General features: G+C 49.8%; 1 protein-coding gene across 7 annotated transcripts in view; it reads left to right on the plus strand.

Annotated features, from left to right (window-relative positions):
* Positions 1-24806, plus strand: part of RALGAPA2 (Ral GTPase activating protein catalytic subunit alpha 2) — a 1855355-nt gene that overhangs the window by 1257333 nt on the left and 573216 nt on the right. For all 7 annotated transcript variants that reach the window (XM_085612413.1, XM_085612412.1, XM_085612410.1 and 4 more), the window contains one exon: positions 8412-8567. In XM_085612413.1, the coding sequence (XP_085468539.1) occupies positions 8412-8567 (156 nt within the window). The remainder of the gene's footprint in view (positions 1-8411; positions 8568-24806) is intronic.

Genomic DNA, 24806 nt, shown 5'->3' on the forward strand with positions numbered 1-24806 from the left:
TAGCTGCCAACTGCGGCGCGGTTGTTAAAGAGTGCACCGATTTGTATATTTTAGAGACCAACTTGGCCGGGGCTTCGTCCTGAAGGATGCGCTGCAACGGTGCCATATGCGGGGGCTCCTGCGGAAAGCTGGGTGTGAGCACCCTTATCCCCTGTCGAAGCCGGAGGTACAGAAAAACGTCAAGGGGAGAAGGCTGTATGCCTGCATATAGGTGGTCCATTGATCGAAATGTGCCATTGTGGTACAAGTCCCCCCACGTCGAAACGTGGATAGCGTGAAGTAGTTTCCGAAAACCCGCTTCCTGCAGCAGGGGCATACTAGGATGGTAAGCAAGGGGCAAGAGCGGCGCATACAACAAGTCAAACCCCAACGTGGCCGTCAGTTGGTTCCATGCAGTCACCGTACTAATCACCGTCGTGGGCGTTTTATCTCTTCCCTGCACAGGGATATACAGTGCGCCTTCTATAGGGATCGGGTGTGCCAGCCAGTGCTCGGCGGCCAGTTGGGGCATGTATCTAGGTTGCCGTATCCAGTAATAAGCGTAATGCGCTTGGGCTGCACGATCGTACAGCTCGAAATCAGGGATGCCAAAACCGCCCTGATTGTACGGCTTAATGAGGATCTCCCACTTGAGCCGGGGCGACTTACCGCCCCAAACTAGTCTAATGAGCTCTGTGCGTAACTGCCGAAAAAAGAAAGTGCCCGGGTAAAAGGGAATGTTCAGGAAGAGATACAGCAACTGCGGCAATATCACCATTTTAATCAACGATGATCTGCCAGCCATGGAGAGGGGCAGAGTGATCCAACGAGCAATGCTGTCCGTAATGCGGGACATCGCCGTGCCATAATTGGCCCTCAGGAGTTCATCCCTGTTCCTTTCAATGCGTATGCCCAAATATTTAAAGTCCCCTTCACACCAGGCGAGGGGGTAGTCCAACCCGAACCGCCCGGTGGAGGTCGTCAGGGGGAATATACAAGACTTGCTCCAGTTGATCTGGACCCCGGAAATCCTGCCAAATGGGATAAATTCCCTAAGAATCGGATTGAGGTTATCCCTAGGGTCGCGGATATAGAGAGTGATATCATCAGCGTACATTGATATTAATATTTGCCTCTGGAAACATCTCAGCGCACTGTCTTTGTGGTGTTGCCGCAGTTTTGCAGCCAGAGGCTCCAGGGCTATGGCAAACAGCAACGATGACGGGACAGCCCTGTCTGGTGCCCCTGGTAACGGGAAATGCAGCAGAAAGCTGGCCGTTCACCAGTACTTTGGCGCTAGGAGCGGTGTATAATAGCTTTATCCAAGAGATAAATATGCCTGGGAACCCCATGCATTCCAGCACTTGGAATACATTATCCCATTCCAGGGAGTCAAAAGCCTTCGTGGCATCAAGGAAAACGGCGGCCATTGGCAGGTCGTCATGCACTGAATTTAGGATCGAGAAGAACGTGCGCAGGTTATGGGACGTCGCCCTTCCGGGCACAAACCCAGCCTGGTCGGGCAATATCAAGTTAGGGAGTAGTAGACTAATACGAGTAGCTATTAGCTTAGCAAGGATTTTCACGTCGCAATTGAGCAACGACAGGGGGCGGTAGGAGTCAACTTTATTTGCCGCTTTCCCGGGTTTAAGGAGTGACGTGATGAGGGCAATGCGCATCGAAGGGGGCAGATGTCCCACCTCCAGAGCATCCTCATACACCTCCCGCAAGACCGGTGCCATAAAGTCAATGTAGGTCTTATAAAATTAAATTGGTATCCCATCTAGCCCGGCGGCCTTACCCGACCGCATGTGCATAATAGCCTCCCGTACCTCGTCTAATTCAAAAGGGGAGCTCAGAAATTCTCTTTGCGCATCGCTAAGCCAACCCAGGGAAACATCCTCTAGGTATTCCTGCAAGTGCAGCTCCCCGGCTCTAGTCGACGTATACAGTTTGTGATAATGCGCCACAAACGCGTTAAGGATTTGCGCGGTGTCTCTGTATAGTGTCCCGTCCTCCCCTTCAAGCTCTACGATAGTGTTAGTAGGCCGCATCAACCTCATCGTTGCTGCCAGGGCTTTCCCCGGCCTCTCGCCCTCGCCATAACAGCGGGCGATCCAGTGCTTGCCTCGAAATTTTGACTCTCTAGCGGCTTCGGTCGTATACTCTGTGACCTTGTCACGAATACACGCAAGCGTGGCAGCGTCAGGGTTGTCCGCCAATGACGTCTCAAGTGCCTTAAGATCAGTTTCCAGGGTACGTAGCCGCGCTGGTATACTCTTCAGTACCCCCGACCCCTTGGCTATGCACACGCCCCGCAAGGTCACTTTAAATGCATCCCAAATAGTTTCAACATCCTTCACAGAGTCCTTGTTACGCTGAAAGAAGTCTAAACATTCTTCCCGCAGCTCCTCCTGGAAAGAAGCATCTAACAGTATCATGGGCTGCAGGCGCCAAGCCGTCAGTGGGGGGCCGAGGTCCGCAGCCCTCAAGGTAACACGTACTGGCGAATGATCAGAAAAGGTTCTTGGGAGATGGTTAGGCTCGAACCAGCGCCGCGTGAAACCGTGGGGCCAGGAAGACGTAGTCAAGCCGTGCCCAAGATCGTGCATGCGCCGTGAAGTGTGTACCTTCATGCACAGCGGCGTGAAGGTGTCTCCATGTGTCAATCAATCGATGCTCCTCTATTATCTCTAAGAGCGCCCTACGGGATTTGGTATAATGATGTGGGGCCGGGTGGGACCTTTCCAATGGTGGATCGAGCGTGGTGTTGAAATCTCCCCCCCAGATAAGGTGTTGTGGGCCTACGCCTATTATGAGTGCTCCAAGGTCTGCGAAGAAATGCGGGTCGTCTATGTTGGGGCCATAACAACAAACCAGGGCAACTGCCATATGCCCAAGTCTACCCCACATCAGACAGTACCTGCCATGGGTATCGCTCTTACTGCCCGCCAGAACGAAGGGAGTCCCCTTTTTAACCAGTATTGCAACACCTCGGGAGTATGACGAATAGGAGGAAAATGCCGTGTATTTCGCCCATCTACCGGCAAAGGTTGGAGTAGCCTGCGCCTTAAAGTGGGTCTCCTGGATAAAGGCTATGTGTATTGCATGGCGGTCCAGATAAGAGAGGATTTGTCTCCGTTTCCTAGGGTCCCCCAGGCCTCTAACGTTCCATGTAAGTATGTTTAAGTCAGTGTCTCCCATAGGCAGATTGAGGATAAGGAGAAATGCAGCACACAGGCGAAAGGCCAACGAACTCATTACCTGTAACGGTCATGCGCGACACCCGCCTCACCCCCACCGTGCAGAGGCAACGCATTTTGTGTCGTACAACAATACCAAGGATGAAGCCGCACCTCCCGTCAGTGATTGTGTGTACTACAGGCCCCACGAGGGGACCGCCTTGCAACCCTTCAGCATAAAACCCTGTCATCTCTGTGAATAGCATTTTAGTGATATCAGCTGCGCCCAACATTGACACAACATATACAAATAACTCTATCCCCCTACCCTTCCCCTCAGGTACCCCCAGCATGCAACGTGAGCCATTTATAATGACAATTCCATCTGATGTTGCAACATTGACAAACCCGTAGAATACGGAAAAAGGAACTCTTCCCATCCACCCATAACTAGTGCTCCGGCAGATCCTCCCCTCCCCAATACCCGGAGTCATATCCTTGGGGGGGAGCAAGCTGCCCAGCGCGTACACTTAGCATTACAGAAACATAAGGGGTCAGAACACCTCCGCCACCCAGGCCATACTTCCCCTCGCCATAGCCGTTATACACGTCCAGGGTGGCAAGGGGCCCCGCAACGAGTCTTGGAGTAGCTACGCCAGCCCCCTCCCAGCAGGCACCGAAGAGCAATAAGGCTATCACAGTCTGCACTGTGACCCAAACCTGAGCTGCAAGCCGAGCACACCTCCCTGACCCTCGATACAATCCAGCAAATAATGCCCGCATCAGAAACCCCAGGCAAATTACTATGTTCCTTATGAGCAATTAGACATCAGAACCTTGAATGGAAATGGAAGATACCAAAGGTGTCACGGAACCCCCTACCCCACCCCCAACCCACTGAAGCAGCCCCAACTTGCCAGAAATCTCCTCCCACCCTCCTCCCGAAAGTGCCACCAAACAGCTCAACAGGAGCAACGAAGTCAGTTTGTTCATTGGGGTACACCCTATGGGGGTCATCCAGGGGACACACATATCCACCCTCCACGCCCTACTCCCCAACACAGCCAAGGGAAGGGGGGGAGGGTGGTGCCTGGAATACGTTACCAACCACCGTCCGATACCCGACCAGGGCAATCACGTTCAGCTTCGGCGCCGTCACTCAAATGGGCTCGTGTAGTGGGCCTCTAGTAAAGCATCCGCCGAACCGCCCCCATGCCCAGAGGCCCAGCCACAGAAACCAGTAGGTTAGCAGTCACTGTTCATCCTCATTTTCAGGTCCATCCTCTGCTCGTTGCTCAGCCCGTACATTCGTCAGCGCTTTCAAAAAATCGTCCACTTGCTGCGGGTTCGTAAAGAAGTGTTGCTTAGCTTGATGGGTGACTCTCAACTTCGCCGGATACAGCAACGCGTAGTCAATTTGAAGGGCACGGAGTTTTTTCTTAACCTCAAGGAATTTACGCCGCTGTTCTTGGACGACAGGCGTGAAATCTGGATAAACGGTAAAGCTGACACCCTCACATGTTAGGTTTTGATTTATGCGAGCGGCCCGCAGCGCAGCATCTCGATCACGGTAGTTTAAAAGCCGTGCAAAAGGTGGAGCCCCGGGTCTGGGCCGCGGCCCCAGTGAGCGGTGCGCTCTCTCGACGATGAATTGTTTAGAGAACTTTTCCAATCCAATGGAGGCCAGAAGGATCTTCTCCACGTATTCTTCCATGCGTCCAGTGTTGGTGGACTCCGGCACACCCACCACGCGAATGTTATTCCGCCGGCTGCGAGCCTCCAACTCCTCATTCTTAGCAGCGATAACTCTTAGGACATTGTCCATTCTCGAAAGTTGCGTAGTATGCGAGGCTGTGGTGTCATCATTATCCAAGATCCGTCTCTCTGCTTCAGTGATACGTTCTTCATGTACATCTATTTTCTGCGCGATAGCATCCATTCGCGATGAAAGGCGATCTACCTTGTCAACTATGGTAGCAAAGCCTTGCCTCATTTCCTGCATCAGCTGTTGTAGGTCTGACGGTGGAGAGCCCGAGCTCGCGCCAGCCTCCTGCGCACCTCGCTGTCCCTTCTTAGCCGCTGGAGCATCAAATGAAAGCTTAGGCAGCCTACTGTCCTGTTTACCCATCGTGGGCCTTCTGTAGGAGACTAGGGGTAATTATGAAGGGGGGAGGAAGTCCGCGGTCCACTCAGGCAGGGCAATAGCAAGAGTTCCCAGGCGCAACCCAGCACGGCCACAAGCCGCCGACGACCGCACACTGAAAGGTCCAAGCCGCTACACGGAGGTAGGGACCGGCAGAGAGGGAGTCATCTATCCCCGCCGTCCCCAGAGAAGTGCCGGCCGCCACGGCAAATATGGCCACGCATGCAGTGCTCGTCCGCTGTCGGCGCACCGCGGTGCACTAGGAATGCCTCCGGGGGAACGGCCGGACGACCAGGCGACGAAGTGTGCATCACCCTCAAGGATCGGCAATAGCCTGTCACGCTCCAGGCCAACGAATCAGTGTCATCCCTTTCCCGGCAGCAGCAGAGAAAATAGGGCTAGGATGTAGGAGCAGGGAACGGGATGTCCTCCACAGGAGCTGCGGAGTGACGAGGCGCGCCAAAGTGCCCTCCAGGGCCCGTCCTCCAGGTGCCGAATGTGCCCGCACACTCAGGTCTGTGCCCCGGCGCCACAACCCCGGCCTCCAGCACTCCAGAACTGAAATCCTCGAAGTAGCATCGCCGTCACCTGTCCACCGCACTCTGCCACCAACGTAGAAGCCCACAGCGCACCCAGCCTGAAATCACGGGGATCGGGGGGTCCGGGCTGACCAAAGTACATCGTCTACCATATGCCAGACAGGCATGCACAGCAGCGACCAACGCAGCAGCAGGGCTCCGGACATCCAGCGGCCGCCCGATTCATATGTGCGATCCAGCGGGGGGAGGGGGAGCCGGGCACCACTCTAACGACCAACTCTGATATGCCCTCCAGGCCCTGGGTGCAGCGCAGCGAGGTGGGGGGAGGGGGGGGGGCAAAACCCCCTCTCCAGTAGCGACGCTCACCCCGGGTTCCAGTCCTCTCCGATCCTCGGTTGCCAGCAATACACAGGCACCCCAGGGGGAATGCCAGGCTCAGGCTGTGACCCACATCTGTGCAGTACCTTCCGCTCGCCGCCGTCACTTAGCCTCCGCAGCACCGGGGGCACCACTCTAACGACCATCGATCCTCAATCCAGGGCCCACCTGCCTCGTGGTTCGCCCCGGCTTAGCGTAGCTCAGCGGCCCGGCCTCTCGCTCCGCCCCTCGTCAGCCCAATGTTCGGTAAATCTCGCGTCGCCTCTAGCTCCGTCCCGGCAGGGCGCACCGTTTCCAAACTTGCACCGAAGCTGTAGGATAAGGTCAGCAACATCCGTAGTCGATTTTCGTCGGGAAGGCAGGCAGGTCAGAAGGATAAATGGAGGATTTTGATTCCAGGCTGCAGGAGCCTCACATGAGTGCGGCCATACTGCTTGTGCGCCCTCTAGCGCCCCATCATTTCCTGGGAGGTTTGTGCATCCATTATACAGAAAAATTCAGTGTCCAGTGGGCCAGCCATGTTGTTAGTCGGACACAAAGACTGTAAACAGGCTGAGGCCATTTTGTGGTTTTCCATGTGACCCCAATATGGCATGTGCACTCTTCTGACTAGTACCATCGCACTGTATTGTACTTAAATTCCCTCATCATTGTAGTACCATAGTGTACTTCCACCTCACCACTGAAGTATTGGCTCACAGCACAGCACTGTCTCCTAAGCCCTGTACTGTCACCCGCAGCTCCACAGTACCACCCACCTCCCACAGGGCTATTTACAGCAGTGCTCTGGGAACTTTAAGAACAAGAGTATCTCTACAATCTTGAAAATCTTGGATTTGGTTTGCGTGCCATTCACAGCCAAATATTGATAGTCCTCTAAGAGGAAAAGTTAGCAAAAGAGGGAAGAGTTTCTTCTTTCAGTAAGCCAAAGCCTGATGGTCATCCTGAATTGATTCAAAGTTTTAAATAATATTCACTGTGCAAGGAGCAGGCGAGGATAGTGCTTTTCGCAGTAAACGACCCACACCATTGGTCAACCCTACAACTGCCACCAGCATACAGGACTACATAACCATCACCCATTGTCTCACTGCTTAGCCCTCCACTGAGCTACCACATACAGCAGAGCACTTTCTCCTCCTCAGAACACCTCACAACAGCTCAGAATCATGCTTCGAAGACGGTAGAACCATGGCACAATATCACCCAGCACCTATACAGTACATCACATTACCAACACTCTTCCCCTCCCCTAAACATTACTTCACCATCTCAGGTGCGCTTGGCAGAACTTGGATACTGGGCCCATTGGGACTACGAGAAACACTGTAAACCTGTGCGCATGAACATTTTCCGCGGGTGTCCACTTCTGGTTGCTCAAAACAGCTGAAATCTGCTAGTGAAAATGTTGCTGAAACATCGATGCTCAGACATCGAAACTCTTTCTTTTTTAAATGTTTTGGGAGCTACTGAACGGATTTGCACCATTTAACAAAAAGGGCTCTTTCTGAACCAAGACCTACCTTTGTGCCAAATTTGGTGTAATTCCGTTCAGCAGTTCGGGCTGTAGCTTTGTCTAAAGTTTCCTATGGAAAATTACATGGGGAAAATGCATTTTGGGAACCCCCTTTTTTCTCAGCCCCATCTTGATGAATCACCCCGAAACTTTCTAGACAGGAGCTTACCGGAGTGCCTCACTAGTTTTTAAAGTTTCGCGAAGATTCGGCAAACAAAGCCAAATTTATTGGGAAAACAAAAAACGATTTTTGAATAGAAACAAGGTCCTAACTATAACTACCTACTAGCAACCGGTTGATACCCTGCACCACTGAGTCTATGGGAATTTGGTCAAAAGAAATTTTTTGCAGAACTTAGACCTTCAGTCCTTTGCGACAGCCCTGTTGCTGTGAATTAAGACTGACCAGAAATCTTCCATGGTTCAGAGCTCATTAATTTGCCAATTGATCTACTCAGACTGGTTTGCATCATGCGACTATGGTTGCTTACATATATGTACATGCTTCTGGTCGGAATTATGTCACAATGATTCAGCCTTCAATCAAAGATGATAACTGCACTATTGTGCTTTATATAACATTCTAGTTTGGAATGATCTGTTATGATTTTGTTGGTCTTATGTAGTAAAATTGCATTTATACAGAACTGTTGTATTTATGCTTTTTCGTTAAGGTTGATCTTTCTACGCATTGTGGATTTATGGGTGGACTGCAGCGGAATGGAACCAATGGGCAAACTGCACCTTATTATGCTACCTCTTCTGTGGAAGTCATTTTCCATGTGTCCACAAGAATGTCATCAGATTCAGAAGATTCCTTGACCAAAAAGGTAAGAAACGTTTTATGTGACTCGTAGTAACCGTAAAGGTTTTTTGTTATGAGTGCATAGAAAATGCATATTACTCCATTTCTTTTGCATTGGGCAGTGGTTGGCAAAGGTCAGCACTTTTGGAAGGTACTTGTTTAACTATAAGTTTTTATAGGCAAAATCTGTTGCCTTTCCAAAGAAGTTTTTCTACGTATGTAGCTGCAAAGAGAGGATCAGAATCTGGTCTGTGATGAACTCTTGGAAAGTGTTTTTATATAGAAATTTTTATTTCTGTTCATATGGAAATAGTAGTACTTTAGTACAGCAAAATAGAAGCAGCGGACAACAAGAGAAATGCTGCATCAGTGATACCATAATACAAACACTTGCCAGTCAATAGGCAAGAGTATTTCTTACATACAGGAAATAATGTCAATCCTTCTTCATTCCTGAGTTGGTATCCCTGGCAAGCAAACATTCGGAAAGGTATACCTCCAGACCGCTGCAGTGCTATGCTAAAGACAGTTTGAGCATTACATTAGTTCTCTTCCAGAGGATCCTCATCAATAGTCATAAGCACTAGAATATTCCCGCCCATGCGCGGGGACCCCGGAAACACAATCATATATGTGACAAACTTATATCTATCTCCACATATATACACATATTACCTACTGGCGGTCGCCAGTAGGTAGTTATAGTTAGGACCACGTTTCCATAGGAAAACCTCAACATTCTATTTTGAATAACTTTGGCGCCGGTCGACGAATCCTCGCGAATTTCTCAAAATAGGTGGGGCGCTATGCTCCGCTCCTACCCTGAAAGTCTCGGGGGGATCCGTCAAGCCGGGGCTGAGATAAAAGGGGGGTCCCAAAACGCGTTTTTCCCATGCATTTTTCCATAGGACCTTTAGAACGAGCTACAGCCCGAACGGCTGAACAGAATTACTCCAAATTTGGCAGAGAGGTAGTCCCTAGGTCAAGGAAGTGCCTTTTGTAGGTTTGGTGTAAATCTGTTCAGTAGATTCTGAGAAAATAGCCTTTAAATCAATATATATATCTGAGCCCGCTTACGGTACGCTTACCGTACGCTTACGGTAAGCGTACGGTGGCGTGCGCGAGCGCGATTCTGATTGGCTCTTAGATCTTAGTAAACATTCGAATCGGCCGAAACCAGGAAGCGGCGGCCGCCATTTTGTGTATTTCACTCTGAAAAAAAAGAGTGAAAACAAGGAAAGGGGGCAATGAGGAGAGTTACAGACCCCCTAACATTTGTTAGGGGGTCAAAGAAGGACAGAAAAGTACAAAAAAAACATTTATTGAATTTTAAAAAAATCACGGGGTACGCGTACGGTAAGCTTACGGTAAGCGTACGGTAAAAAAATAAAAATAAATAAAAGAAAAGCAGATTTAAGAGTTTAGATATTAGGGAGCTCTAAAAAGAGCTGTTGTGTTTATGAAGTCATTTTTTAGTGGTACCTACAAGTAAGTACCGATGCAGAGTCTAAGGTTCAAGAGGAAGACTCTGTTCCCTTCATCATTGAAGTGCACACCATCTCCTCTATAAATGTCTTGCATGTCATAACGCAAGTTGTTGTGGTAAATGGCACCCATACCATAGTCACGGAGGAAAGCAGAAACAGATTTGTTGACGTGCTTTCTTGCTTTGTCAATCTGTGGACAGAAATGATTGGACCAGTTCCATTTTTGCCTTTGGCATATGTTGGAAAACACAAAGGCAGTTTTAGGGAAAAGTGTAAACAGTTGTGCAAAGGTGTCCTTCATAAGCATTTCCAGACCTACCCCAGTCAAAGTGCCTAGGTCATTGCCACCACAGTGCACTATTATGAGGTCAGGGTGTTGGATTTGCATGAAGGATTTCACCAATGGCATCAATTGGTGCCACTTTAACCCTCTCTGACCAATCCATTTAATGTCTACATTTGGCAAAGCAAGGTCTCTCACCATATCTGTTTTCTCTGCAAACTTTTCACTCCAGAAGACATAGCTGTGCCCTACAATCCACACTGTGAACATCTTCAAAGGAGAACTGGATGCACTCAGGAGGTGTCTTTCAGTAGAATGGCAATATGAAATGAAAGACAGTTTGGAAATGGAGGCATACATATTTTTTTCAAAACAAAAAGAACTGATTGGCTGTTTCATACCATTCTAGAATAAAAACTAGGCTGTATGTGTAAATTAATAGAAGCATGTTTTGTATTGGTACAAAAAAATGTGTAACCAAAGAACAGTACTATGGATTTGCTGTTAGGTTTGAAAAGTCAAGCACTCTTGCTCTGTGGAATTGAAACATTGTTTGGCGAACTTCTGACCTAACTCAACACAGCAGTGTTCCATGAGCTGTTGCTATGGTAGCAGGCAGAAGTCAAGTTGGGGGAAGGGTACTAGGCAGAAGTCAAGTTGGGGGAAGGGTACTTTTGGAAAAGGGTTGGTTTTCAACCAATAGAAATGTGTGATTACATTTGAAAAAAAGGGGGAAGCACTGAGATTTGAAACTTACATGTATATGTGTGGAAAAATAGAGGGAAAGTTTGCCATTATCTGGTTCTGCTGAGAGGAGAGAGGTGAACACAACAGAGATCCTGGCTCTGATAATCTGCTGTTTGAGTGTCACATTTCTTTCACAACTAACTAATTTTAAAGGTGAGTTTACAGTTTGAGAGGGGATGTATGTGGTAACTTAAGAAATGAATAATAGAAATGGAAATTGTTTTTGTTGTAGTTACGCATGGTGGTTTCATAATGTGTCAGTCTGTAAAAGTGATTTTCACTTGCCCCGAAAAAAAAAAGAGCAGTAAGTGTGCTTTAAAATTGGCAAAGAAATTTCGTTTTGGGACTAATGTGAAAACATGACTCTGTGTGCAGAGAGGAATTATAGGCAGAGATTTATTGCGTATTGCTCTGGTGATTTCACAGTTGCATTAGATGGAAAGGGGGAGCGAATTTTTGGGGGAAGAAGCAGAGTCTTAGCACACACCCATGTGCTTGCCATGTATAGTCATGCACAGTATTTACAAGCGAGTGGGGTTTTCAGGTTTCAGTCTGTAATGCAAATACATTCAGCATCACTAAGGCTGGTTGCCCTTGCTGGAGTGTAGGCAGTCACCGAGAATACACATGGTGGTGGTCTGAAAAAACAGTTTGGACATGTGCATTTAAATAAATCAAAAAAAGTGGTTTCATAATGTGCCCGCTGTAAAATGATGAATTCAGTTGCTTTCACAATTTATAGTGAAATGCAATATATTCTGAAAACAGCAAAAATAAGGCAAAAATATTTTTTGGAAAAAAATGTAAATATGTGTACTGTATTATAAAATGTTTTAAAAATATTAATACTTTTTTCTTTTTTTCCAGATAGATATAGAAAAATTTCGAAAAGTACAAACATTTTTAAAACTATTTTTTAAAAAAACAAATGAATAAATATTTTTTCAGTGAGTATGGTAAGTCAATAATAATAATTGTAGTCTCTCAAGGACAATGTAATGTGATAAATGATTTTTAGTGTTTTTTAAAAAAAAAAAAAAAAAAAAGTACGCGCACCGTACGCGTACGGTAAAAAAAAAATAAAAAAAAGTTTTTAAAAACAAATGTAAAAAAAAGATGAAAGATAAGGTTGGCTCTTAAAAGAACCGTTGTGTTCATGCAGGGACAGAGGAAAGGAAGCATGGGAAAATTATTCAAAGCGACAAATGTGCTGATCTATTTTGTTGTTCACTAGGGAAACACTGGTCTCCCTATGGCAAATTAGATCTTTACAAAATGTGCAATGAATATCAACCTTCCGAAATCGAGGGTTTATTTCCAGAGGGCCAGCAAAAGGAGATTCTCCCCCCACAGATGAAGGGCTCACCTGACCTGCAGAAGAAGGAGTCAGCCCTGCAGATGATGGTCCAGGCTGAGCTGCTGTGGATGTACTGGCTCGTTTTTCTGAAGAGTTACCTCCAAAAAGATGACCATGTGTCCTTCTGTGTACATCCTGGAGGTGTCTCTTCATGGTGTGATTCCCAAAGGAATACTTCCTGTCAGGATTACCTCTAGAAAGTACACGCTGACACAGCCTGCAAGTAACTAAGGGTGCATTCACCTTTTGCTGGCCTTCAGGAAAAGTAAAATAATCCCATACATAAGAGGGCTTTACTTTCCTCGCTCTCTGCCTCAAGACAGTGCTGCTGGTGCTAGCCTCACTCTCAGAAGGGCTCTGCTGTTCTGCCATCGTATCCCAAAGACAAACCAGCTCCTTCTCCCAAGGGATCACAAGCAGAAATGAGGGGAATGGGTGTGGTGTAGGAGAGTTCTAGAACTGAAAGTAGTTTCAACCAATCAAAAGTTGTGTTTCAAGATCACATGACCTACCGTACGCTTACGGTACGCTTACGGTGCGCTTACGGCAAAAAGTACGCATGCGCGTAAAAAAGACACGCGCTTGCGCGCATGCGCATAACAGTCACTACCCGGCACTTCCGCGTAACGTGCGCGTGTGGCGTAAGCGCGCACGCGTCCCACGCGCAGTACGCGCGGCTACGCAAAGTGCGTAACTATACGCAAGCAGCGTAGATAGATTACGGACGTTGCGTAAACCGTACGCTTACCGTAAGCTTACGGTACGCGTACTAAAAAAAAAAAAAAAAAAAAAAAGTACTGCAAATAAATTTTACATGTTTATTTTAAAAAATATATTAAAAAAAACATATTAAAGAATTTTAAAAATGTAATCATAGTCTTTATAAAAGGTAAGATAATTAAATAAAAAATATGTTAGAAAAAATAGAAGAAAAAAAAAAAATAACATTTAAAAAACCTTGCAAATTCACTGAAAAAACCATGGGTTTCACACACGTTATAGTTAGGAATTAGCATTTAAAAAACCTTAGAAATTCACTGAAAAAACCATAGGTTTCACACACGTTATAGTTAGGAATTAGCATTTAAAAAACCTTAGAAATTCAGTGAAAAAACCATAGGTTTCACACATGTTATAGTTAGCTGGACATTTTACTCGTAAAAAACCAATGAAATTGCCCCGTTATAGTTAGTTCAGCTAACTATAACTCGCGCGCCCGCAATGCACTGCTGATGACGTCACATATTACATCACTCATGACATGGTCAGTGACATCACTCATGACATCACTGATGACATCTCAAATGACATCACTGATGACATCACTGATGACATCATCCTTGTGATAGAGTGGCAGACCTCCTCTCACCCTAATATAACCTTTGACACACACATTCAAAAATAGAGACTAAAATTTTCAAAAACAATGGACATACCAATAACAGTTACAACAACCTCTTCAGTAATTCTAAGATCCACATACACATCCACTCATTCACCAACAGTCCAATACAGTCACTCATACATGTACTCACTCATCATATGTACTCATACACCTATACATCCTGTTACACAATGCCACTCATCCATAGTTACTCACACACATAGTCACTCATGCTAATAAAGAATCAAACATACATTTACTTGCATATACAGTTATACACACACCACCATACTTACTTCTACGGAAACTTACACATACTTAGTCTTTTAAACAATCACTTATAGAAACACATACTTATTCATACAGGAACTCTTTTAATCTCTCACCCTTGCATATACTCACATATATACACCAATAGTCACATATACTAGTTTTAAACATATGTAGTTACTCATAAAAACACTATTGAGACAGTCATTCACTCACTAACACACCCATACACACACTCATCCACCCATGCAGTCCTGCACACATGCTCTGTTCAACACATACAAACAGTGAGTCACTCATTCATGCACCTATGCACTACGTAATACCCCCCACCGAACCATGCAGACACTCAGACTGATACTCAAAAAAACAACTAATAACCTATATAGACACCCATGTAGCTACTCACCAACCCATGCAGCCACTTATACACAAAGTGAGAGACTGATACAGATATATACATATTTAAACATTACTCACTAAAACATGTATTCACTATGATACACTTAATCAGTCAGTTAAACAATCAATTTTTCAAAAACAAATCATCCATTTAGACACTTATATACCCATTTATTCTTCCATCGACCTTGAGATATACATATATAAAACATATTTAATTTTCAGAAAAACCCACATTCACTGGATGATGTCATCAGTGATGTCATCAGTGATGTCATTTGAGATGTCATCAGTGATGTCATGAGTGATGTCACTGACCATGTCATGAGTGATGTAATATGTGACGTCATCAGCAGTGCATTGCGGGCGCGCGAGTTATAGTTAGCTGAACTAACTATAACGGGGCAATTTCATTGGTTTTTTACGAGTAAAATGTCCAGCTAACTATAACATGTGTGAAACCTATGGTTTTTTCACTGAATTTCTAAGGTTTTTTAAATGCTAATTCCTAACTATAACGTGTGTGAAACCTATGGTTTTTTCAGTGAATATATATATGTATATACATAATAAAAAAGTAAAAATGCAGCCTTTCATAACCAGAGCTGAATAATGCTGTAACGACTCCCCTGTATACTATAAACAATATATTAAAAACCAGGGAAAAGCAAAGCATGTTTCAAAACTGTATCTGAAAGAAACACGTTAGTTAGATTCCTCACCTTAGAATATCCCCAGGCGTCAGACTGGATCCGGAAGATTTTTCGTCAGCAATACCCCTTGCGCGTCGCTAGGCGTCGTCTGCGGCTCCGCGTCCGTCGTCGGCGTCGTGCGCCGGGATGACGTCGTCGGAGTACTTAGACGCCGCCCTCGCGCGCTGACGTCAGTTCTTCTTTTTTCCGCGCCAGTAAGCGCAGATCCGGGAGAGCTACCCCTTTTAGTCTTTTTTGACTAAATCTTTTTGATCATTTTTGATCCTTGTCTGTCGACATCTGGTGCCGGTAGGATGCCTGGGTTCAAGGCTTGTGAAGATTGTCATCGACTGATGTCGGTGACCGATCACCACCGCCGGTGCCTCTACTGCTTAGGCCTCGACCACGACGCGGAGTCGTGCAACGACTGTCAGGCCCTGACTTCGAAGGCTAGGCGGGAGCGGTCCCGCAAGCTTCTGGAGCTTCGCCACTCGGCTCCGCGTCGTGCGCGATCCCGGTCCAGGAGGAGGTCCAAGGATCGCTCGCGGAGCCCTAGCCGACGCCACCATCGCTCGTCGGGCTCCAAGTCGTCGGGTAAGTCCAAACACTCTAAGAAGTCGAAGCGGCGACATCGCTCTTCGGACTCCCCTCGCCGGTCGCGCGACTCGGCCGAGGGTCCAAGTGGTTCCACCCCCGCGGCTCCGGCGGAGCCGCAGGTGCCGCGTCCGCCCCCATACCTTCCGGTCCCTGGGGCTGACGCGGCGCCGGCGGAGATCAGTGCCTTCCTCTCGGCCATGAGGAGCCTGGCCCCGCCGTCGACGCCCGCTGGCGCGCCTTCGGGCCCCGCGGACTCGACTGGGCGACCTCGCGTGCCGGCGGCTCCGGCCCCGGCGCCGTCGACGACTCCGGTCTCGACGCCGCAGGTCCCCGCGGGGCCCTTGCCTGGGCCCCAGTCGACGCCGGTTGACCTTGTCACTCCTCCACCGGCGCCGACGCCTGAACCACCGACGCCGTCACCGGCGCCACCGACGCCGATGCCTGTGACGCCGACGCCCCGGTTTAGCCCTCATCCGGACCCGACGCCGGCACGGCGTCCGCCGACGCCGCATCCGACGCCGCTTGAGTCCTACCATCTCTACAGTCCGGTTCCGATCATTCCTCCTGTTTATCAGGAATCGGAAGAAGGGGGCGACTGGGAGGGGTTCGAGGACCCTCTGGCTGTTCAGTCACAGCTTTCTCAGGACTGGGCAGATGAACTGGGGGAGGCCAGCGGACTGGACACCTCGCCAGACGCTGGATTCACTTCTCCTCCGACCGTGGCTTCGGAGGAGGGTGCAGCATTTTCTGTGGTGCTGCGCAAGGCGGCTGAGGCCCTTGGGCTCGAGTTGCCTGCCGTGGCTGTGAGGACCAACATCCTCACTGAGGTGCTTCAAACCTCAGCAAGCTCCACTGAGCCTCTGCTGCCGTTCAACGAGGCCCTCACTGACGTTCTGCAGGGCACCTGGTCCAAGCCCTCCACAGTTCCTCCTGTGGATAGGAACGTTGCCAGGCGCCACCGCCCTGCTCCGGGCGATCCCAGTTTCCTGTCCCAACACCCCACCCCCGAGAGTCTGGTTATCCAGGCCTCTACTTCCCAATCCTCCTTCCCGACCGCTCCGCCGGACCGGGATTCCAAGAGACTCGAGCAGTTTGGCAAGAAACTGTTCTCGTCCCTTAGTTTGGGCCTGCGGTCCTTAAATACCGCCTGTCTCTTGGACCGTTATTCCCATTCCCTGTGGGATACGGTGGAGGACGTGCTGCCCCTGTGTCCGGAGGAGGTCCGGACGCGTCTTACCCAGGCTTTGGCCGATGGGAGGGATGCGGCACGGCACGCCATACGATGTGGGCTTGACACCACGGACTCGCTAGGTCGGGCGATTTCCACCACGGTGGCGCTCCGCCGCCACGCCTGGATGCGGTCCACGTCATTTTCCGGGGATGTCCAGAACACCCTCATGGACATGCCCTTTGATGGCACTCGCCTGTTTGGTGAGAAGGCGGACAGTGCGCTGAACCGTTTTAAGGACTCCCGGGCTACGGCCAAGTCCTTGGGCCTCTCGGCTCCGCGGGCGCACACCTCCGCTTTTCGCCCCTTTCGTGGCCAAGGAAGGGGCGCCTCCTCCCGTCCGCAAAGCCACCAGCCGCAGAACCAACCTGCGCGCGGTCGCGGACGTGGCTTCCGCCGTGGCGGAAATGGAGGCCGACGTGGTCAGCCCACATCCACCCCGGCAGCATCCGCCTCAAAGCCTTCCTAGTCCGAGCTTTCAGGCCCATACCACGCCAGTGGGCGGCAGAGTTCGCCATCACCTGCTCCACTGGCGGTCCATAACATCGGACAGGTGGGTGCTGCAAATCGTCCGAAGGGGCTACTCCCTCCCCTTCGAGACGACCCCTCCAGCCATGCCACCGCAGCACCACCGTATCTCGGGGGATCATTTGGATCTTCTCCGCGAGGAAGTTTCGGCTCTCTTGGCCAAGGGGGCCGTCGAGCGCGTTCCGAGTCCAGAAGTAGGTCGTGGTTGTTATTCCCACTACTTTCTGGTTCCCAAGAAGGGCAAGGGGGGCCTGCGCCCTATCTTGGACCTCCGGAACGTCAATGCCTTCCTCCGAAAGGAGAGGTTCAAGATGCTCACGTTGGCTCAGGTTTTAGCTGCCCTAGACCCTGGAGACTGGATGGTAGCGTTGGACTTGCAGGACGCATATTTCCATATCCCCGTCCTGCCGGCCCACCGGCGTTACCTGCGGTTCACGGTGGGCCAAGAGCACTTTCAGTTTACCGTGCTCCCCTTCGGCCTCACCAGTGCCCCTCGGGTGTTCACGAAAGTGATGGCGGTGGTCGCAGCTCATCTGCGCAGATCAGGGGTTCCAGTCTTCCCCTATCTCGACGACTGGTTGTTGAAGGCGGGCTCGCCCCAGGCAGTCGTCTCCCACCTCCAGACTACGGCGGATCTCCTTCATTTGCTGGGGTTTTCCATCAACGTGCCGAAGTCACACTTGAGCCCCTCTCAGAAGCTCCTCTTCATCGGAGCGGTTCTCGATTCGGCGCAGTTCCGGGTCCATCCTCCGGAACAGCGGGTCCGGGATATACAGGCCCTGATTCCCATCTTTCGGCCTCTATCCCGGGTTTCGGTCAGGCTAGTGTTGCGGCTTCTGGGGCTGATGGCCTCCTGCATCCTACTAGTGCATCACGCCAGGCGGCGCATGCGGGCTCTGCAGTGGGACCTGAAGTTTCAGTGGGCCCAGCATCACGGCAACCTGTCCGACCATGTCTTGATCTCGGAGGGTACTGCACAGCAGTTGCAGTGGTGGCTCACGGACCGCGAGTGGGTCAAGGGCAAGAGCCTCTCCCTTCCCCAACCGGAGCATGTCGTAGTGACGGATGCGTCCCTCCTGGGATGGGGTGGCCATATGGGAGAGGCGGAGATCAGAGGCCTCTGGTCTCCGGCGGAGTCTCGTCTCCACATCAACCTGTTGGAGTTGAGAGCGATCCGGCTTGCACTGAAAGCCTTCCTTCCCTCTGTCAGGGGAAGTGTCGTGCAGGTGTTCACGGACAACACCACCGCCATGTGGTACTGCAACAAACAGGGCGGGGTGGGGTCGTGGACCCTTTGTCAGGAGGCTCTGCGCCTCTGGACATGGCTGGAACACCAGGGCGTCACCCTGGTGGTTCAACATCTGGCGGGCTCTCTGAACGCCAGAGCAGACGAACTCAGCCGCCGGTGCATGATGGATCACGAATGGCGTCTGAACTCCGAAGTGGTGCAAGGCCTCTTTCAGCAGTGGGGAGAGCCTTGGTTAGATCTATTCGCCACCGAAGAGAACGCGCAATGTCAGCAGTTCTGCGCGTTGGAATTTCCAAGGCGGCACTCGCTCGGCGACGCTTTTCGTCACGAGTGGAGTTGCGGTCTGTTGTACGCCTTTCCGCCTATACCACTTCTGCCCAGAGTGCTGAAGAAGATCAGGCGCGACCGGGCCCAAGTCATCTTGGTGGCTCCGGATTGGGCACGAAGATACTGGTATCCCGAGCTACTCAGTCTGTTGACCGATCCCCCGATACGTCTGCCCCTTCGGGAGGATCTTCTGTCGCAGCAGCAGGGGACGGTCCTCCACCCGAACCTGTCCAGCCTCCACCTCCATGCGTGGAGATTGAGCGGCGGCAGTTGATGCCATTTGACTTGCCTCCTGAAGTCTGTGATATCATTCTGGCAGCCAGGCGTCCCTCCACAAAGTCGGTATACGCCTGCCGGTGGAACAAATTTGTGGCATGGTGCACAGCAAAGGCTGTGGATCCCCTTTCCGCCCCTCTTTCTGAGGTTCTCCTCTTCCTTCTTTCTCTGGCCCGGCAGGGCTCTGCCCTGGGCACCCTGAAAGGTTATCTTGCTGCCATCTCCGCCTTCTTGCGGCTTCCTGATCAGCCTTCTCTTTTCAAGTCCCCTGTGGTTACACGCTTTCTCAAAGGCATTACACACACGTTCCCTCCTGTCCCTTTTGTAATGCCTCAGTGGGACTTGAATCTGGTTTTGACATTCCTGATGTGCGCTCCCTTCGAGCCTCTTCACAATTGCCCTCTTCGTCTTCTAACTCTAAAGACTGCTTTTCTGGTAGCCATCACCTCGGCTAGACGGGTGAGTGAGCTCCAGGCTTTATCTTCAAAGCCTCCTTTTCTATCTGTTCATCCGGACAAGGTTGTCCTTCGGCCTCGTCCCTCCTTTCTTCCTAAAGTGGTGACTCCATTTCACCTTGGGCAGTCTGTCACCTTGCCCACCTTCTTTCCGCCTCCGCATCCTTCCAAAGAGGAAGAGAGGCTCCACCGTCTGGACCCAAAACGTGCGCTCTCCTTTTATCTGGACCGCACCAAACAGTTCCGGGTGGACGACCAGCTTTTTGTTGGGTACGTGGGCGCTAAGAAGGGGAAGGCTGTGCACAAACGAACCATCTCTCGGTGGGTCGTTTTGTGTATAAAAATCTGCTATTCCTTGGCTAAAAAGGACCCTCCTGTTGGGCTGCGCGCCCATTCTACTCGGGCCACAGCGGCTACTACTGCTTTGGGACGGGGTGTCCCTTTGCAGGACATCTGTCAGGCGGCAACGTGGGCTTCGCTACACACGTTTGCCAGGCATTATTGCCTTGACAGCCAAGTCCGGAGGGATGGCTTCTTTGGCCGTTCTGTCCTCCAGGACTTTCTGGTGTGATCTTGGTTCGCAGACCCACCACCGGGGATGGTATTGCTTGGGTATCTATTCTAAGGTGAGGAATCTAACTAACGTGTTTCTTTCAGATGAACAAGTTACTAACCTTCGGTAACGATGTATCTGTAAGAAACATTAGTTAGTTAGATTCCTCACCGACCCACCCATCCTCCCCGTTCTGCGAACTGACATCTAGGGTTAAGGTTGTCCTTTCAGGCCCCTAGATTTTATTTTTGGCACCAGTGTCGGTCTTTGCATGGCTCTGCGTTCCTGGCGCGGAAGGCTATGTACAAGAACTGACGTCAGCGCGCGAGGGCGGCGTCTAAGTACTCCGACGTCATCCCGGCGCACGACGCCGACGACGGACGCGGAGCCGCAGACGACGCCTAGCGACGCGCAAGGGGTATTGCTGACGAAAAATCTTCCGGATCCAGTCTGACGCCTGGGGATATTCTAAGGTGAGGAATCTAACTAACTAATGTTTCTTACAGATACATCGTTACCGAAGGTTAGTAACTTGTTCTTTAATGCTTAGCATATAGCACAATCCCTCAGATAGGACTGAAAGCATTGACAGCTCACAGGCTGCATTGTAGAAAACTACAGCCTAGAAAGGCTCGAAAGCTAACTCATAGCAACATATGAATAAACTGGCACCGTGCCTTTAAGGCAGCCATGACACCTAGCTTCCCATCATGCCTCAGGGGTGACAGTTAGGTCAGTTGTTCTTTCCGGCTCCTTCAGTCAGGACCCTGGTTACACAGCTCCACTTTTTTCTGGTTTTATTCAGAAATAATCTTCAAATTTCAGAAAAAAATTATCTTACTTCGACGTTTTACATCTAGTCAAGTAAGGTGCTCTCTTTTTCTGACTGATTTTGGCATTTTTTATCACTTAAAATGCCATCCCTTTTTGATCCCTGCCCTTCTTGTGGTAAAAAGGAGGCCAGGTCAGACTCTCATGCAGTCTGTATTCTCTGTCTGCCTAAGGATCATGTTCCCAAGACTTGTCCTCATTGCCAGTCTCTCTCTAAAAGAACTTTGAAAGACCGAGAGCGTATACGTCTTTATGGGCTGGTAGAAAAGGCTTCCAGAGGCAGGTCACCGGTGAGGAAGAGCTCTAAGATGCCCAGATCCTCTTCTAGAAGCAGGAATCCATCAGCGTCGGGCTCGGCGCTGAAAAAACATCCACCGGTGGGACATACGTCCAAGACAAGAACTTCGGCGGCGGGCTCACCGTCGAGAGAATGCAGACATGCAGGTACGTCACTACATTCAATGTCGACGTCGAAGAATCGTAAGCCTCCGCCGTCGTCAACCCGGCGGCGATCGGCATCGAGGATCAGCAGCCCTCCGCCATCGTCGTCTCGACGTTCGGCGTCGAAGGCTGGCAACCCTCCGCCGTCGTCAATCCAACGACGATTGACGTCGAGAGGAGAGAGTCTTCCGCTGATGTCAACCCGGCGACGATTGTCGTCGAGAACTAGAAGTCCTCCGCCGTCGTCAACTTGGCGACGATCGGCGTCAAGGACCAGAAGCCCTCCGCCGACGTCAACCCGGCGACAATCGGTGTCGAGGACCAGAAGCACTTCGCTGTCGTCATCCCACGGATAATCGGCGTCAAGGCAAAGAAGTCCTTCGGCGTCGTCTATCAAGCGACGCTCGACGTCAAGGCGAAGAAGTATCCTAGCGTCATCGACGAGACATTCGACGTCGAGACATTCGCCATAGAAACACATGGAGTTGACGCCGAAATCGATCCCAACACGAATTTCGATGTCTAGAGGAAGATCTAGATCGACGTCGAGAAGGGCTCCGTCAGAGCAGGTTATACGATCGACGTCGAGACCTATCAGTGAGATCTGAAGAAGGTTCAGTGGTGTTGGTGACTGAGTCAGCGTCACGGCACTTATCCTCTAATTCCTCTCATTCCTCGAGATGTCCTTCAACACATTCACCATCTGCGTCCCCAGAACATAATTCGAGGAGGTCACGACAAGGATCTCTGTCACATCACAGGAGGGCTTCCCCTTCTGTTCACCTATCTCCAAGATGGCTTTTACCAATCCATCACTGGAGTAAAAATCCGGTGGGAGCAGCAAGAAGGGAGAAAGAATATACTAGTCCCATCCACAGATCTCCTCTACAAAGATTAGTACAAGAGGTGGATAGATCGCCTTCACCTACACGTCAGCGTCGTGCGGGAAGATCGCTAGAGCGCAGGCCCTCTACTTTCCATCGCCAAAGAAGGAAGTCTCCTACATGGTCATCTTCCTCCACTCGCTCCTCTAAAAGAGACTATTCACCTACTCTATCGGACAGCCCTCAGTCGAGAGTGTCTCCGATAGATGATATTAACACTTATCATGATGTGCTACAAAGAGGGGCCCAGAAGCTGAACATTGAAATGTCCACTCCTCAGGTCGCGACAACGGTGATCTTTGAGACGCTACATCAAAGATCTGAGTCTCGTCCGTTGCTGCCTTTGGTTCCTGGGCTTCTGGAACCAGTTATGGACATTTTCCTAACCCCCTCTATTATTAAGGCTGCAAGGCTGCACCGGCGAGAATTCAGAAAAAATACAAACCGGCTGACACTGACCCGTTTTTTTTTAAAACAGATCCGCCTGCAGATTCAGTTATCGTCGCAGCGGCACGAAAAACGCACTCAGTCTCTGCTCATTCATTGGTCCCCCCTGGACTAAGAGAGTAAGTCCCAGGATTCTTGGGGACGGAAGGTTTGTGGGTCTGCAGTGTCATCACTAAAAGTCTCCAGCGCAGCAGCCTTATTGGGGCGCTACGACAGAGCCTTATGGGACTCTTTGGATCGATTCAAAGAGAAGTTTCCAAAGGAGGATCAAAAGGATTTTGAGGAGGTCATCACAGAAGGATCCCTGGTATCTAATCAAATGATTAACACGGCAGCGGATGGTGCCACGCTATCGGCGCATTCTTATGCGCACAGCATTTACGCTAGGATGTCTGCCTGGTTAAGGCTAACAGCTCTCAAACCAGATGCACAGCAGAGGATCCTTAACCTACCTTTTTCTGGCTCCTCATTGTTTGGCTCCCATACAGATAAGGAGATGGCTAGAATGAAAGCCGAATTAGACACTCTGAAGGCGGTGGGATTGGAGAAGAAGAGATACAGACTCAACCAGCGCAAGGGCTACCAACAGAGGGTTCAGACACCTCAGTGGTCCCAAAACAAGAATCAAGGAAGATCACAATTCCAAAGCCGAAAGTCAAACAGAGGTAATGGAGGTAATCAGCAGCAGTCCTCTACCACGGCTAGATCAGCAGGGAAGCAATGAGCAAGTGTTTCCTCTGGCGCTGTTGTCCACTCCAGTGGGAGGAAGTGTGTCACATCATCTGAAAGAGTGGTGCAACATAACAAAAGATCGTTGGGTGCTCAGTATACTGCGCAATGGATACGCACTAAGTTTCCGTGTGTCTCCAAAGGACATCCCTCCAAAAAGATCTTGTCCTCACCAGCTAAAGTTACTACGACAAGAAGTGGTGACCCTTCTGCAAAAAAAGGCCATAGAGAAGATTCCTCCCTCTCAGCGGGGGAAGGGAGTGTATTCCAGGTACTTTCTTGTGCCAAAAAGAGACCAAGAGCACAAATTCAGACCTATCCTGGACCTTCGATCACTGAACAAAGTCATCTTGAAAGAGAAATTTCGCATGCTGGCGCTTCATCAAATATGTCCACATCTGCAAGCAGGAGATTGGATGTGTTCAGTGGATCTCCAGGATGCGTATTTCCACATACCTATAATTCCCCGTCATCGCAAATATCTGCGATTCGTGGTTGGCAGCAATCACTACCAGTTCCGGGTGTTGACCTCCGGACTAAAATCTGCCCCACGAGTCTTTACCAAGTGCATGGCGGTGGTAGCGGCGGCTCTACACAGAAAAGGTCTGTTCGTGTATCCGTACTTGGACGATTGGCTCCTGAAAGGGCCACCCCCTCAGCAAGTAAAGTCTGACTTACAAACGTGTCTGTCTCTACTACACAGGCTTGGTCTGCACGTGAATATGGAGAAATCAGTTCACCGGCCCACTCAGGTGATCCATTATCTGGGCTCCACTCTGGATACAAACCTAGGAAGAGCGTTTCCTTCGGAGCAGAGACTTTCCTCAATTCAACAGAAGTGCAGAACTCTTCTCCAGACAACTCGTGCGACGGTCCGGCAAGTGGCGTCTCTGCTAGGATCAATGGCATCCTGCATATTTCTCATTCCCAACGCCAGACTGAGAATGAGGCCCTTGCAACAGGACCTAGAGGACAAGTGAGACCAAACATCGGGGCGCTGGGAGGATCGAATTGTACTTTTTTTTTTTGTAACATATTTTTATTGGTATTTATAGGTTATCATGACAAATAGCAATAAAAGGATACATTCAGTTGAA

The sequence above is a fragment of the Triturus cristatus genome, chromosome 6 (assembly GCF_964204655.1).
Source record: "Triturus cristatus chromosome 6, aTriCri1.1, whole genome shotgun sequence".
In the NCBI taxonomy this organism is placed as follows: domain Eukaryota; kingdom Metazoa; phylum Chordata; class Amphibia; order Caudata; family Salamandridae; genus Triturus; species Triturus cristatus.